At 34.2% G+C, this 15,729-nt stretch overlaps 1 protein-coding gene across 4 annotated transcripts in view; it reads right to left on the bottom strand.

Annotated features, from left to right (window-relative positions):
• PPFIA2 (PTPRF interacting protein alpha 2) overlaps nt 1-15,729 on the bottom strand; it is a 293,356-nt gene that overhangs the window by 67,236 nt on the left and 210,391 nt on the right. For all 4 annotated transcript variants that reach the window (XM_066183313.1, XM_066183312.1, XM_066183316.1 and 1 more), the window contains one exon: nt 10,289-10,405. In XM_066183313.1, coding sequence (XP_066039410.1) covers nt 10,289-10,405 — 117 coding nt within the window. The remainder of the gene's footprint in view (nt 1-10,288; nt 10,406-15,729) is intronic.

Here is a 15,729-nt window from a genome sequence, read left to right on the forward strand (position 1 = left end):
AGCTAAAGAATTTCTAAAACAAAGATTATTTTAGCAATTACCAAAGAAACTATCAAGGGAAAAAACATTTTCATGGTAGATAAGATTGGTATAGTTATGAAAAAATAGCAGAAGATTAATTCATATCAATGGATTCCAGAATGTAGCATCACAGAGTGTAGTAAACACTCGCATTAAGAGCAGAATACTGGACATAAAAAGGTTTAGTTTAGCATTATGGGTATTTGAGTACAGATTACAACAATACTTCTAAAAATCACCAAATTTCTTTCATTGGCCCTAACTAAACTTACACAGTATTTTAACTTAAATCAAGTTGATATCATTTGCAAAACATACCGTGCTGGAGACAGGAAAAAGCATTAATAAATCACAAACTCAGTGTACTAGAAAGTGCTTTCAGTCTGAACAACATACTAGTTAAATTTACATTAGAAACAAGTTCTGCTGAAATAATTTATGTGCTGCTGAAAGCCTTGGTATGAATTCAGTTATAAAGGAAAAAAAATCAAGATCCATTAACACATGCTGCATTTGGGATATGATCTCAGCAATATGATTTATATTGCAAATAAATGACTTCAAGATAGATGTGCATTCACCAGCAGGACTTGCTGGTATTGCCTCATTACAACAGATATTCACATTAACCTTTTCCAGCATTGGCTAAGCCTATGGTTTCATACAAATTTACTTCTCTCATGTCAAAAGAACAGGCATAAAGAAAAAAAAAATCAGAAATATTTGATTTGATCTGCGACATGAAGAAACAAAACCAAAATGCCTAACCTACCATTAACTATCTTGATAATATAAAATTTGATTGGCAAAATTTATATTATGAAGCACCGGGGCAAAGAATTATGCTGTAACTACAATTCTAAACATCATACAGAAATATTGGTCCTAAAAGGTGCTTATTTGTCCTTCAGGTGATAATGTATATAGCAATGTATGTATGAAAAATTCCTAGCAGGGTCTGAGGGGAAACCAGCTTTCGTTAGCACTTTGTAATTTTATTGTCAAAATGTATTCATACAGAAATCTTCTAGCACATTTTAAGAACACTATTTTATTGCTTTAACAGCATTCTTTTCTCACTCAGCCATAAAATGAACCCAGATCAAGATCACCTGCCTCACTGTTCATCACTGAATAAAATTTAAAAATTCACTACATCAAGTAACTTAGTTCCAATGTTGTATTCTTTACATTGCCTAATTATATATTAGATACTTTTTGTTAGCTGCTGAACCATTGTTTATCTACTTTCAGGACACCATGGTAAGATGACCATAGCAAATTTAAAACTTATTTACACTTAGTTTGATATTTTGAAAGTGTTCAATTAGTCTGCTTGAAACAAAATGCTATTAATATTCACCAGTGACAAATTAATAGTACTCAAATACTCAAACAGGATAAGACAAACCATCACAATTTGAAAATTTTGAAAATTTAAGATAAACTTTATATCTATGACAATTATAATCTGTTTTACAGTTATCATCTCATTCAGCAATTTTAACAGTTTTCACAGGTTAGCAGTTTTTATCTTGGATGGAATTTGCCCTACAGCTCTATGAAGAGGAGTCCAGGAATGCTGCAAGGTTATAATAAGCCAAATACCAAATCTCAAATGCAATAAATGGCATGTGTTCATGTACCTTATGTGACATAAACCCTGGTAATTATGAAATGGAAACCTGTGGTATCTGGGAGCACATTCACTTCAAGAGAAGTATTCTTTCATTAACGAAGCTTTTTTCCTTAAGGTATGAAAAACTAAACCCAAATAAATTAAATCTGAAACCAAATTTTTTCCTACTAATTCACTTAGGATCCAAGATTTCTGGAAGGACAAGTGATACTGCAGTTAGAATTTGTCTCTGACCACTAAACAGTGCTGTAGTTGACAATACTGTATGGATTTATTTTGATCTATGCACATTAACTTCCCTCATAATTCTTTGATGAGCTCTTTTCACAAAGTGCTTTAATTCTAATCATTGTTCCACTTTGCTTTACATTTGTCCTGTATTCATATATAGAGCTAGCTGGTATTTAAAATTTCCAACTTACTAAAAAGCCAACATTTTAATTTTCCTTAGTAAGATCAGAATATAAAAATGCTTTCTGTAAAGACACAAATAAAATTTTAAAAACTCAGTTTAAAATCTGGCATATTTAGAATTTTGAAGGATACTTTAAAAGTTTACCAAGGAATTTTAACTGGCATTTTGTCACTTTTTTGCCTTGTTATTGTTTTATGATATATCCATTATATGGGTACATCACATACAGCAATCACTTCAAAAGACCACAGGTAGAAAGTTATTCAATATTAATTCAATAAATAACTGATATAACATTCCTCAGTTTTAGGGAGGGTCTTTATAAACAGTTATGGTAATAATTTTCCTTCTCTTCCAAACGAAAAGAGCTTAAACAAGAATGTGAAAATACATTACATAAGTAGAAGCAAAAGGCATTCTGTAGATGATGATTCAAATTCACTTTCTGAATTAGTGAAAGGAATGGGAAACCACCCATTCTCCAGAGAAATTTCCCATGGAATAAGCTGGAAGGGCAGAACTGCAGCATCTTCTCTATTATCAGTTTTATGAACAATGTCCATGTTTGAATCTTTTTCGTGTTCTTTCTCTGGCTGAATTGTTTTTATCTGGTCGAATTTGTTTGTTTCCTGGTATTTAAGGAGTTTCTTGTTGTTGATGCTGTGCATCCATTGCAACACATTGCAATTAATAAATCAGTTACAATGTTATTGCTGTATATTAATTACAATCCTTTGTAAATAAACTATTAGTTGAATTTTTGAAACAATGAAAATGAATAGATCTCTGCTAATTATTACCTGAAGCACTAGAGGAAGACTTTTCAGAAAAGCATACTCAAAAAAAGTTTCAAAATATACATTCCTAACTATCATATTCCTATACTATCCCAAATCCCCCCAAAATGGAAGAAACAGTGTCAAATTAATTGGGGTAGTGGGGAAAAAAAAAAAAAAAAAGTAGTGGAAGTAATCTGAAACAATTAGAAAAATTTTAAAGAAGCAATGTTAAAACTTTCTAACTGGTCAAAACATTCTAGCAGAGAAAACAAAAAATGAACATGGTCCTTGGATCTGTCTTAGAAGTTAATCACTCAGATGAAGTGTTCAACAAATTTCACGATGCTGTCTATCAAAGGTGGTTGTGAAAAAACTACACATGGACACACTCCTTAAGTTCAATTAGTGAACATGAAAAAATCTAAAACCAATGGCTATTTTTCCTTGAAAAAAGAAATGTGGCAAATAGCTCACATGCTTCAATACTTCGAGGGTTTTTTGCTAACTGGTTTACCCAATACAAAGAGTCCATCTGTTTCTATCATGCGTACTTATTTAGACTTCAGTGCTGCAGAAGGGGCATCATCACACATTTTCCGCCTCATCTTTCTTGCCTTCTCCAGACATGGCAGGTACACACAGCTGCAGTGTGTGCTGACCTGCTACACACAATGGGAGGGCCTCTGGCCTCTGCTCCTGCCCCTTTCCACAGGTTTCTCAGTCACATGAGAAATCTGGCTGGTGTCAGAATGAAAGGCTCAAGAGAAGCTTAAGCTCTTTTCTTGGGCTAGGTAAGAGCAAACAAAGGTATACGAACAATGACATCTCTACCCAGCAATGCAGCACTTGCATTCCTCCTCTCCTGGGAAGAATGAGGGAAAGAGCAACAGCAAGAGGATGCCTGTTGAGGGTTTTTGTAAACTGGGATTTTTTTGCTTTTTTTTTTCCTGTTATATCATTGTATCACCACACTAGACAAAAAACTGATATGACATAAATAACATGGTTGTTACTATGGGTTTAAAATATACTTTTCCTTCATAAAGAAAGCCTTTACACTCACCCAAATATAGTTAAATAAGACAGGAGGAGAAACAGAAAGCATGGAATTATCATCAGGTAAATCTGATGATGGTGATGGCACTAGCTATAACAGGTGACACACTGCAGATACAGAACTGATGGGATAATAGGGATTAAACAAGAAATATTTGGGGGAAGAAGTAAAATTTTAATTTCTTAAGGTCTGTGGAAATGGAGGAGGAAATAAATGTTCCTTACCACTGAACAGTACAAAAAAGAAAGTAACATCCCTGGACTGTGATTTTTCTTTCTTTCAAGATGCAAAAAGCACAGCAATAAGACAATCTGCTGCTCACATAGAAATGTCAGCAGGGCGAAGACAGCAAATTGCAGCATTACAAATAACCATAAACCCCCCCTATATTTCTGCTTCTCTAAATGAGATAATAAAAGGAAAAACAGCTGCAGACTAGGTTACTAGAAAAAACCAAGAACAATGGTAAAAAGAACACCATGAGAAATGGTGAAGTAAGGCTAATCTTACTTTACCTGTAGTCTCTGTTAATCTAATTCAAACTTCCCTTTCAATTAAACCCTAGCAAAATAACACTGGAGGAAAACTAATTGGAGTTACACCTAAGGTAAAATAATAAACCAGAAGGACACCAGTCTACAGAAGTTTGCAAAAGACATGGTAAAATTGTCCCAAGTTATACAGCAAAGTTCTTTTCCATTTTATTTTGTAGGAAGAACTTATGTTCAACTACACATGTGGTAAAATGTACATGAAAATTTAATTTTTTTTTTTTTTGCAAATCCCAAGAACAGTAAAAAAGTACCTCCAGGTAACGTTTTCTCTCTAGCAGTAAATTATCTGACACAAAGTATTTGGTCTAAATACTCTCCACCAGTAACTAATTATGCATTTTATGCTAGATTTTAACCTCAGAGAGTGGTGAGAAGGAAACCAATAACAACTCATGAGGTTGTCTCCGAACAACCTGCAGCAGAGACAGGACTCATTAGCGTGACACAACTCCTCATTTGTGCCTCTTAGTTTTGGTAGTACAAGCACAGGTGGTTCACAGGATGTCCATATGCACAAGCATTTCCATGTCAGAGAACTAAATTAAACTCTTCTAACCATAAGGTACCTTTGAATAATTGAAAGTAATCTAAAAATTCAGAAGTCTGGTCTTTTAGAATTCCGAGAACAAGTATTTTTATGGTGTAAGCACGGGGTTCTGTGGCTGGGGTTTTTGTGTGTATGTGTATTCTCCCTTTTTTTTTTTCTGGTTTTGTTTATTCAAACCCTAAAATCGTGTGCCTTTACTAGGACACTCTCTAAATGGTGAATAACACTAACTGACACTTCTTTTTTAAAGGAGTATTGGCAAGTTCATTGCAGCATAAATCCCCCATGCACCATGGTCCTCACATGGAAATTTGGAAAATTTTGTCCCATGGCAAAATCCCATGGCAAATCCCATGGCAAAAAAATAAAAATATTATTTTTAGCTCTATAATGATGGAGATTCTCCTTTCAATTTAGAAAATCAGGTAATGAAGGCCACATCATCAGGGACGAGACAGAAATACAGTTTACTTCATAGGTCAAATAAACTTATCTGAATCCTACAGTATAGGAATATCAAAAAGTAAGTAAAATACCCACCAAGCTAAATTATACAGGTAATTTACTTTTGTGAAAACAAGAGTAAAAATCAATGCTGCAAACAGTAATACTGATGGTGTTTGAGATGTAAGAAAAAAAAAGTTACCAGCGGATGCTTTTTACTCCCCATTCCATTCAAATGCCTTGTGCAAAACGTTCAGAATAAACTGATACTAACAGAGACACATTGCTATGCAACAGACCAAAGCCAAAGGACAACTAAACAAGCAAAAGCAGCATGTTCATCATCCATGTAACCAGTACACAAACTGGAGTGTGTAAAGCTGTCACAGTCATTTCTAAGTGGTTGACTGCCTCTGTGTTTGAAAATCATTCTACTTCTGTAGGTTGTTTCACACATTTTGGTCTGTGTCAGGCAGTAATCTGATCATTAGAGGTGTCCTCTTCAATTACTCCAAATTGTCTCCAACCTCTAATCAACCATCAAATACAATATTCTCTCAACTGAAATTTTTCTTCCCTACCCCACTACTGATGTAAAAATAGCTACCTTCTCTAGCACGTTTCTCTCCAAACATCCTCACTTTCTCGCTCTTTCTACTGAGCCATCAAAAGACTCCTAGTTTCGTTAGTAATTTAAAGATTTAGAAAGTCTGTTTCCTGATCAGCTTTCAGCTCTTATTCATCTTTCTGATGCCTGTGATCATCTGTCCCACTTTAGTCCTTTTGCAAAATGAGGGAGGGGAGGGCGTTCACTTGATGGGTGGGCATTTTTTTTTCTTGTTGCTGGCGCCTTCCAAAATGCCTGCCAAATGTTTCTCTTTTACACTAATAAAAGACTTTCTCAGCTCTCACAGACAGAAATCAGTTACTGCTCCTTTATTGTAAGGGCTATCTACTGTTCAAACCAAACTATACACACAAACTCAATCCTCATTTGCCTTGACTAACACCTTTTTCTTAGTAACCTCCTCATTCTACCATTAGAAATTAAGTCCTGGGAACTCCTTGCAGTATATCATCCAGCAGCCAGTCTGACAGCTATCACAGTACTTGAAACGTGAAATTCCCCTGCAAAATCCCCCTTTTAAAGCTGTGTTTTAACAGGCTTAATATGCAGTAGCATATAGGAATTCCTACTAGGCAAAAAGGAAAAGAAACTTGTATGAATGAGAGGTACACTAATTCGTATGAAAAAAGCAAAGAACTGATTTCTTGACTAAGATCTAAATCTATTGATTTATCATTTAAACTATGCATAAGTAATGCAGCTGTCTATGCTATAGTGTGGGGCACTAAGTATTCACAGACACACAGCCATAGTAAACTATTAAGCAAAACAGTACTTAAAAATATTCACCTAGACTCTTTCTGAAAGAACACTGCATACTGTCCTTAGATTCGTGACGGGTTCAAATCCTAGCTCCATCTTTTATCCGTGTTTCCTTTGACTCAATACTCCTCCCCTCCCCAGGTGTGTGAAGGCATCAACCTTCATTAAGTCCCCCTCAGCACATGATTCTTTTAGCAATGTTAATCCAGAAGGAGATGATTAAAAAACCAGAAAGATGTCTGTAATGCTTGTAAACAAACTCATCATCAGCTTATCAAATGTATTTTGTATTTTTTCTCTAATGTAGAGTGTATCTGCTTTGGGGCAAGAATCACAGCTCCCAATAATTTTTATACACCATATTTATACATACATCCTTCCTTCACTCCTTTCTCTGCCATTTCACTATGCTGCCAGTTGAAAGGAAAGATTTTTAAAAATTTATTCGCTCAAAACAGAGGAGTGTATGTTATATAAACTTTTTTCAGTAAAAACTGAAACTGGAAGTTTTCTGCAGTTTTCTATTAATCATACAAAAACATGCATCAGAAAATCCAAAAATAATCAAGTCCAAAACCCAGAACAGATTCTGATGATTGCTCTGAAAGACATTTGCTAGTTTTATTAATAGTATTTGATTTGCACTCTGAACATTTTAGCCCACTATATTTGTCTTGGAAAAACACCTTTTACTCCCACAGGATACAATGCCTACAATTTTTGTCAATGTTTTCACAGATTTTTGTATTCATAACCTACTGATTTAATTTTGAAATTTTGATTTAATTATTGTAATATGTTAGTGTTATGAGTAAGAAGAAAAAACATGATTCTTAAATAAGCTAAATGTGACAGACTGAGGTTTATTATAAAGCAAAACAGACCCAGCTGTTTAGTTCTTGCAAAAAGTAATTACATACGTCTCTGAATTCCTCATAAAATGTAACAGCTGGTCTTCATTGCACCAGAAATATCAGGCTCTTTCACCTCTCCTGGTATACATATCTATTTCCATTTGTTTCTGGTATTGTTCTGAAGGGAATTACCAATTTCTGGCAGTAAAACTGCCCTTACCATAGGTAAGACCACCATGCTTCCAAGGAGAAACTTCCTGATTTTCACTTCACTTTGCTTTTGTGCCTTCAGTGTAACAAAAATCCATGCCAAAGTGGATTTGTCAAGCAGGAAACTTTATGATACATCCATAAGGCATCTTGGAGGATAAAAATAGTCATTCCTCAGGCTAATTAATCTCTGATAAAACTCTATTAACTTCAGCAGAATTATTGCAATGATTTTTTATATATTTGAATTAAAATATATGGAAGACAATTTAGGAATATTCTCCATTATGAGAGAGGAACAAACAAAATACTATTGCAACTGAAAGGGATACTGTAATGGTGGACATTTAAAGTGTACAACATGAGAAAATCCCTTTTTCAAAGCAACTTTAATGCTTCCTAATTTGCATATCATCATTTCTGAAAATACTATTTTACTGAATAATTCAACTTTCATGGTTCTTGAGGAAGCTGAAATAAATACCAGTAGGAAACAACGAGTTTATTTGAAAACAAACTCTTTATTCACAGTATCTAATTTTTAGCTGTTCAGTCCCACCATTGCAGCAACCCTAGCTGCTTCCCTAGATTTCCCAGTGTGCACTTTATTCACTGGGAGTTCCCTCTTTTCTGGCTTTCACTTGTGGGGAAATCAGGCAATTGTCCTTAGAGATTAAGTGAAGGATCTGAGTGGCAGCAAGTGGTCACAGATCTAAGTAGGAGAATATCAGATAACAGAAATGGTTGCATCTTAATTCCCACAGCAGGTGATCTTTGTCAGGTGTTCTTTGAAACAATTTTTCAAAGTCCTTTAAATCTCCTCTCTTTGTGCAAGTTGGCCTTTTTGCAAGTTTCTATATTTGCTAGTTTTTAAGCTTCACTTCCCTAAATAATATGGAATTTATGATGGCCACCAAGGTAAATGTAGAAAGGTAGAGGGCAGCTAGTGCAGAGGATGTGAATTAGAGTGTACTGGTTGATCTGGTGTCAATACAGATTCCTGTAAACTCCCTATCCAGTGTGCTTTCATTACCATAAGGAGCAAAATCTAGTAAGCAGAAACTTTTATTTCAGCTTAACCCGACCAACTTAAATCATTTTTATTAGAAAGCATAGAGCTTTTCTGGACATAATATTCTAGAAATATTCAATTTAAAAAAGATGATAATAATATATTACATTGGATTTCATTCTCCTCATTAGTGTTTAAATATGCAGATTTCTTAAAGGATGTATAGTCTTATTTCCACTTAGTTCTGCTTGTAAGCAATGAACCCAATGGCTCAGATCAGAAGACATGGCTTGCAAAGAAAGTGGAAAGTCAGAGATTTTCAGCTAAACAGTATAGTTGTATTTAAAAGCAGAACTGAGTGAGGTGAACCCTGTTTATTAAAATTTCACAGATGTGTCTGTAAGATTTAGCAGAAAGGGGTGTGTGGCTGAACAGTATTTGTTTAATTGTGTGTTTCTCAACCATATAGATTACTCAAAGGAAAATTCACATAAACTGCAAAATGTGTAAAATTAAGGCCTGCACTGTGAGAGCACCATTGTAATTGGATTGACTATAAAATAAGTAATGATGACAGCTATTTTTTCTAAGTATGATTTATGCCACTATTCATCATATGGCATAACACAAAAATGCACAATTAGAGATCCAAGCAGCAGCTCCCCTGATTTCAGCTGTCTGCCAAATGTTATGTTATGCTATCATTTTAATTCAGTAATTCTGAAGCAAGAGAGGAAGATGCTTAACTTGGTTTTTATCAATGTGGAAATCTAAGGCTAAGGAGAAAACCTTTTTTCTAAATCAGTCTCTACATTTTGTTGTCTTTCAGCATTAAGCAGCAAATACTTGACCTGAATTCTCTATGCTTATTTCCTACTGAAGGAATGCTAAGTAGGTGCTCTCTATACAAGCATGAACAAGAATTGGAAGAGTATTTATAGGAAGCACAGTAAAAAATTACTTTTTCTAGTTTTTAGGTGTCTGTTATCCCCTTAGGGTCTCTTTCTGCAGGAATGTTTGCATATACAGCCTTCCACATACATATACATGCCACTACACCTTGCTTTTCTCTGTGCAATGTACAGAGCAACACTCAGCGGCATATAGTACTTGTAGCATTATGCAAAAAAATTCCAAGAGAAGTTTGTTATAAGCTGTGGATCTAACTCAATACCCTATCACAGAGCAAGGACCTTCCCATTTGCATTTGTTTTCCATTTAAACTAGCTCATTTTTTTCGTATTGGCTTCAGTAGGCAGACAATACTCCAAATGGACATCCCGTAAAATATTCACATTACGAAAATCTAAAGCCTGATTATTTATCACACAGATTGTTAGATTTAATGACAACTAACATTTTATACCTTTTCATGAACCTTTTGCCCTGGTTCCATTCCTTCAATATGCTCTGATTCAGCAGACCCTTCCCCAGCTGCCATTTTCCTTTGAATGTGTGCATTTTGTTCACGCAAAGCTACAATCTGCAAAAGAAAAACAAAAAAAAGTGGTAAATATATATAAGAAACCAGAAAAAATACTGAGAAGCCAATTTTTAAAAATCTATCAACAAATCAATCTTATGCTGGCCATTTGTAGTATTTGCAAAATTAGGTCATTATATGCAGAGAGGTTTAAAACCAAAACGTACTAATGATATCTTAAGGCCATTAAGGATACAAAGAGCAAATGACATAACAGTCAACACTGTCTTGTCTTCTATTCTGATTTTGTGGTAGGACACCTTTTTTTTAGCTTGATAGATGAAACAGCAGATAGCCATTGATTTTCCTAACACTGTGAGAGCAAGACTTACTTTTTTATATAGAATTCAATGAATGCCAAACTTGTGCTACAGGAAAACAGTACCAAGAGGCTATGAATCAAACCCAAGTGATGTAAAACCAAGTGGTAGCTTTCTGTCAGCCTCTCATCTGTTAGTAACAGCAACATATGTTTTACATGGCTTTTGTTAAGAAAAGCATGTACGTTAACGCCCTCTACTATTCATTGACTGTTTTAGCACATATACAAGTAGGTGTTATTGTATTTAAACTATTAGTTATTTATTGGTAATGCTACTAAAATTCCCATGCAGCTACTGGAAAATAGGCTGCTTTCTCTCTGACTTTGGTGCTTACTCTCAGGCAATACAAAGCACAGAAAGATTTAGGTTCTAATTTTTTTTTTTTTTAACATTGTATACAAGGACAATCTGGAAGATCTGGCTAATATGAACAATTTATTTTGTTAAATTGCACAGTTAGATATCTCTGTATTCTTCAGCTTTTATGAGCACATATAGTAAATGGTTTACCTGATGAATAACATTATGTATTAAACACAGTAGAACACTGGTAGGATGCATAGATGCCATTTTTAGAAAGCTGGTGTAAGTTTAAAGGCTTCTGTCACCATATTTTGTCTGCATAGATCCTGAGTCAGAAACACTCTAAAAGACTGTCCTGGAATGCAAAAGCATGGTGTAGAAGGGGGAATTTTAGGTAGTACTAGCTGGTAAGTGTGTGCAGCAGCCAAGATTTTGTGGAACATTCATGAAATCAAATTAAATTTAGTTCTAATTGACATCCAGATAAACTTACTTTGATGTGAATAATTTAATTTTAATTTGAACCTTTTTTGTTAAAATGTGTTTAAGTTATATTTAAGTGCTAATTGTAAAGACCATCTGAATCACTCTGACCAACATTTGAGACGTAAAAGCACCACTTTAAACAATTCTTCCTTAAGAATGTTGAAAATGTTGAAAATTGCTGTAATATGAGATTCTGATCAGCAGACTGATTCACTGCTCACTAAAAATTCCAAGTTACAGCCCCTGTAGAAGTCATATACTCCCACTGATTTCAGTGCCAAGACCAAGACTTGAAGACAACATTTCATCCAAGCAATTATAGGAAACTACAAGAGAGGGAATTAAAACTGTCTGAGACAATCTGTGTCTTTAGGGGTTGTACAAATACACTGAACTTTAAAACATTTTGCTTAAATAAGAAAATTACATCTGCCTCAAGTAACAGAAAAAGCACTGGTATCATCTCATTAGCACAGTCTTACTTTTTATACAATCAGTAATTTAATATCTGTGGTTTGTTTTCTGAATGTCTTCACTAATTTCTTTTTCTTTATGGTTCAAATAGCTCTCAAATTAAAACTACTAACATTATTGCTTCCACCAAACGAAATTAGCCATCAATTAGTTCTAAAAAATACTTTCAGGTAGATTGAGATACTTCAACAGACAAAAAAAATCTGACTGATGTAGAGCAACTACACATAACATAAAAAAAAGTCAATCATAGGATATATTAATTGACAGACAACAATATATCTGGATTTTTCATATGATAATCTTTTGTTGATCCATTAAAAAGCAGACATCACTATGCCTCCATTTTGAATTATCACCTGCATCTACGCAAATCGTTAACAGCCCCTTTGCTGAATAATAATACCTTTTAAACATTAGTGTAAAATGTTGTCATTTTATCACGTATTCAAAAGAGTTTAATTTTTCTTAGCCTCTATGGGTCTTTAGGAACCACCACTTTCCAAGTAAGTGAATAAATAAGAAAAAAATTGATTGTCCCTTTTAGATGTCAGGCAAATAAAATAAGGCAATGTTGTGTATCATTATTTGGAGGGATTTTCTTGATTTTTTAATGTTTGGGAACAATCACTTTGCCAAGAATCCATCATCGTTAAATATTATGGTTTCAATGATTTTATTACTGCAATGAATGCAGAGCAAATAAATACAGGAACAATAAAGAGTTTGAAGTCTGGCACTTCTGGAAGAAGTTTCAGCTCTTGGGTAGTCATCAGATAACAGATCTAAACTGTAAAGAACCACACAGCTAAATTGTTTTCATACTTGTTCTATTCTTGATTTAATGAATACATTAAGGCAGAATTAGTGCTTCTAAGGAAGCACAGAAATTCTTCAGTGTCATTCAAGTATAGATAAATTTGTGCTTTTAACTTTGTTGAAGCAAAAGTTTTTAATTGCTGTCATATGTCTTTTATTACTTACTTTTTTCTGATCAAGCTTTCAATAATGTGCAATTTTTTTGCAAATGTGCTCATTTAATCACTGAACCATTTGTGTAACTTTTTAAACAGGTTGCCAAAATATGGAAGGGTTGATGATCTGGGTGAAGACACAGATGACTAAATTTTCCTAGGTAGACTCCACAACCTCTTAAATTCTAATGATCATTACAACGGCAGACAGTAACAATAGCAGAGATTTAGGTAAGAAAATGATTGCTCAATGCAGATAAAATTTTGTTATATTGTTTTTGAGAAATGCCTATGTGTTCTACTGATGTTTTTGTTTATGTTATGCAGCTTAAAATATCTATGACAAAATATGTCCACAGACAGTTTTCCAAGTACCTACCTATTATCTAACCTCTAATGTTAAATACCTTATGTTTTCCATGCTGTGTTCTTTGTTTTGGAAAGGAAAGGGTAATAATTTTGAGAACAGCATCATAGCTACTGAAAACAAATCAAAATACCCCCTGCTCCCCGCCCCAGGACAGATTAATAGAAAATAAATGTGGATAAATATCATTATTCTATTTAGGATTGTTGTATCCAAAACTGAATAAACCTAAACACTGAAAGTCCAAATTGTACCTCCTAAAATATGATCAAATACGTCACATTTTTGTCCTTATCATCTTCTGCTTGTGGATCTAAAATGATTTTATTCCATTTCTACAATCACAGACATTATTTTCCTATTTAGCACATGATCTGGACTACAGTAATGCCTTTCAAAGTGACTCTAAACAAGACTAAAATTTCAAGTCTCTCCATAGTTTTGTCTAAAGAAAGTCTAAATTTGGCTCTCTGCCTTCTTTGCCACTCTCACTCAGCAGAACTGAAAAGTTTGGGTTTTTTTTTTTTATTGAGAAAAATTAAGCAATCACTGTCAGTTTAAGAACAAACTGTAGAGTATTACTTTTCTAGTTGGACCTTTCTAACTTTTGTACCTTGAGTCCATGAAAATACCCCCTAATCTGAAAAACATTCCTACAGCTTCACAGGCGTATTGATCTTCAACATTCTTCTCTGTTTTGCACTTTAGTTTTGTGACTCACAAGGCACATCAAAACCTTAAAGAATTTCCATCAGTTTTGATTCTATCTTCTAGATGTCAAAGGTACTCCAAAATGAATGGCTCAATTTCAAAAGCCTACTCTGTCATAATAATTCTGAACATAACTTTACACAACTTCTGCCTTTCTGTCTCAACTAATAAATAACTTCAACATTCCTAATGCCCTTTGAATTTAAAATTCTGGTAAATACCTCCTCTATACTACCCACATAAATTCCCTCTAAATTAGCAGAATTTGTGTCCATTATCTACAGACATTGTTGAATCATGTTTTTTTTTTATGAAGTTAGGGTTCAGCAATTGAGACTCAAAATTTGAACTGGTCTCTATTTCCATAAATGGCCAAATCTACATATCAGGCCTATATACTCAATAGCCTGAATCCAAGTTTTAAAGGAATATTGATTTCAAATATTAAAATACAGCATAGAGCAGAAGATGAATACATGAGCCAGTACTGATCTGAAGATGTATCAGAGCCATACTCATCAGCCATGGTGATGAAAAGGACAATGTAATAAGAAAATTTCATAATGGATAAAGATAACATGAGATTATAAATCACTGAGCCGTAGCATAAATTCCTTCTAATTAACAAGGGAAACAGTCTGATTACTAACCTTAGTACAACACTGAAATATAAAAATAAAAGAAATAAAAGATTTATTTTCACACGGTAGTTGAAAAACTACAAAACCGTGAAGGATAACTAAAAAGGAAAGGAAAAACCGGGACACAAAAACCAGCAAAATATGAACTGGGCTTATTAGATAAAATGAAAATATAATGGAACACATAAGCTATACATGAAGATGCAGTGGATTTACTCACAGCATAAATTCACTCATCAGACACAAAATTAGGCAGGGAAACCACTACACTACATGTTTACTTCGGGTATATTGCAAATTAATTAATTTAAAATGTGTGAGATCAGAATCTATTTCTAAATATACAAAATCCTAAATGACCAGGTACCTCTGCTGCTGAAACTTGAGTGGCCAATTTTATCTCATTACAGTTTCAGTCTTCAGGCAATTAACTTTACTAGGAATACTTAATATACTTCTCTATATAGTGATAGGACAAAGCAGAATGTCCTTAAACTGAAGGAGGGCAGGTTTAGCCTAGATCTTAGGAAGAATTCTTTACTTCTTATAAGGTTCCAGTGCCACATCACGAATAGATTTCCCAGAGAGACTGTGAACTCTCCATCCCTGGAGATGTTCAAGGCCAGGCTGGATGAGGCTCTGAGAGACCTGGTGTAGTAGAAGGCATTCCTGCCTGTGGCAGGGGAGTTGCAACTATGAGATCTTTAAGGCCCCTTCCAACTCAAACTTTTCTATGGTTCTGAGATTCTATAAAAGCAATGAAATTACTTTAAACTTTTGAAAAGCTGTTTCTCATAAATTTTCCTACTTTAAACAACTGAATTTGTTTATGTCATCTCCCAACATTGAAACAAATCTCAGTATCACGGTCACATGAACTGCACAGGATTGATAATTGGCTATATACACAGCACTTGAGAGAGAGAGAACACAAGATGTTCCTCAGGGTATCATAAATAGCACATTCTGATTTCATGAACAAAACTCATAGATCCATACAAAGTCTTTTGAAACAGTGGATAAAAAGGAATCTCCATGAAGATGA

This window comes from Chamaea fasciata, unplaced genomic scaffold (genome assembly GCF_029207755.1).
Source record: "Chamaea fasciata isolate MVZ Bird 193981 ecotype frontalis unplaced genomic scaffold, bChaFas1.0.hap1 SCAF_5, whole genome shotgun sequence".
Classification (NCBI taxonomy): Eukaryota; Metazoa; Chordata; class Aves; order Passeriformes; family Sylviidae; genus Chamaea; species Chamaea fasciata.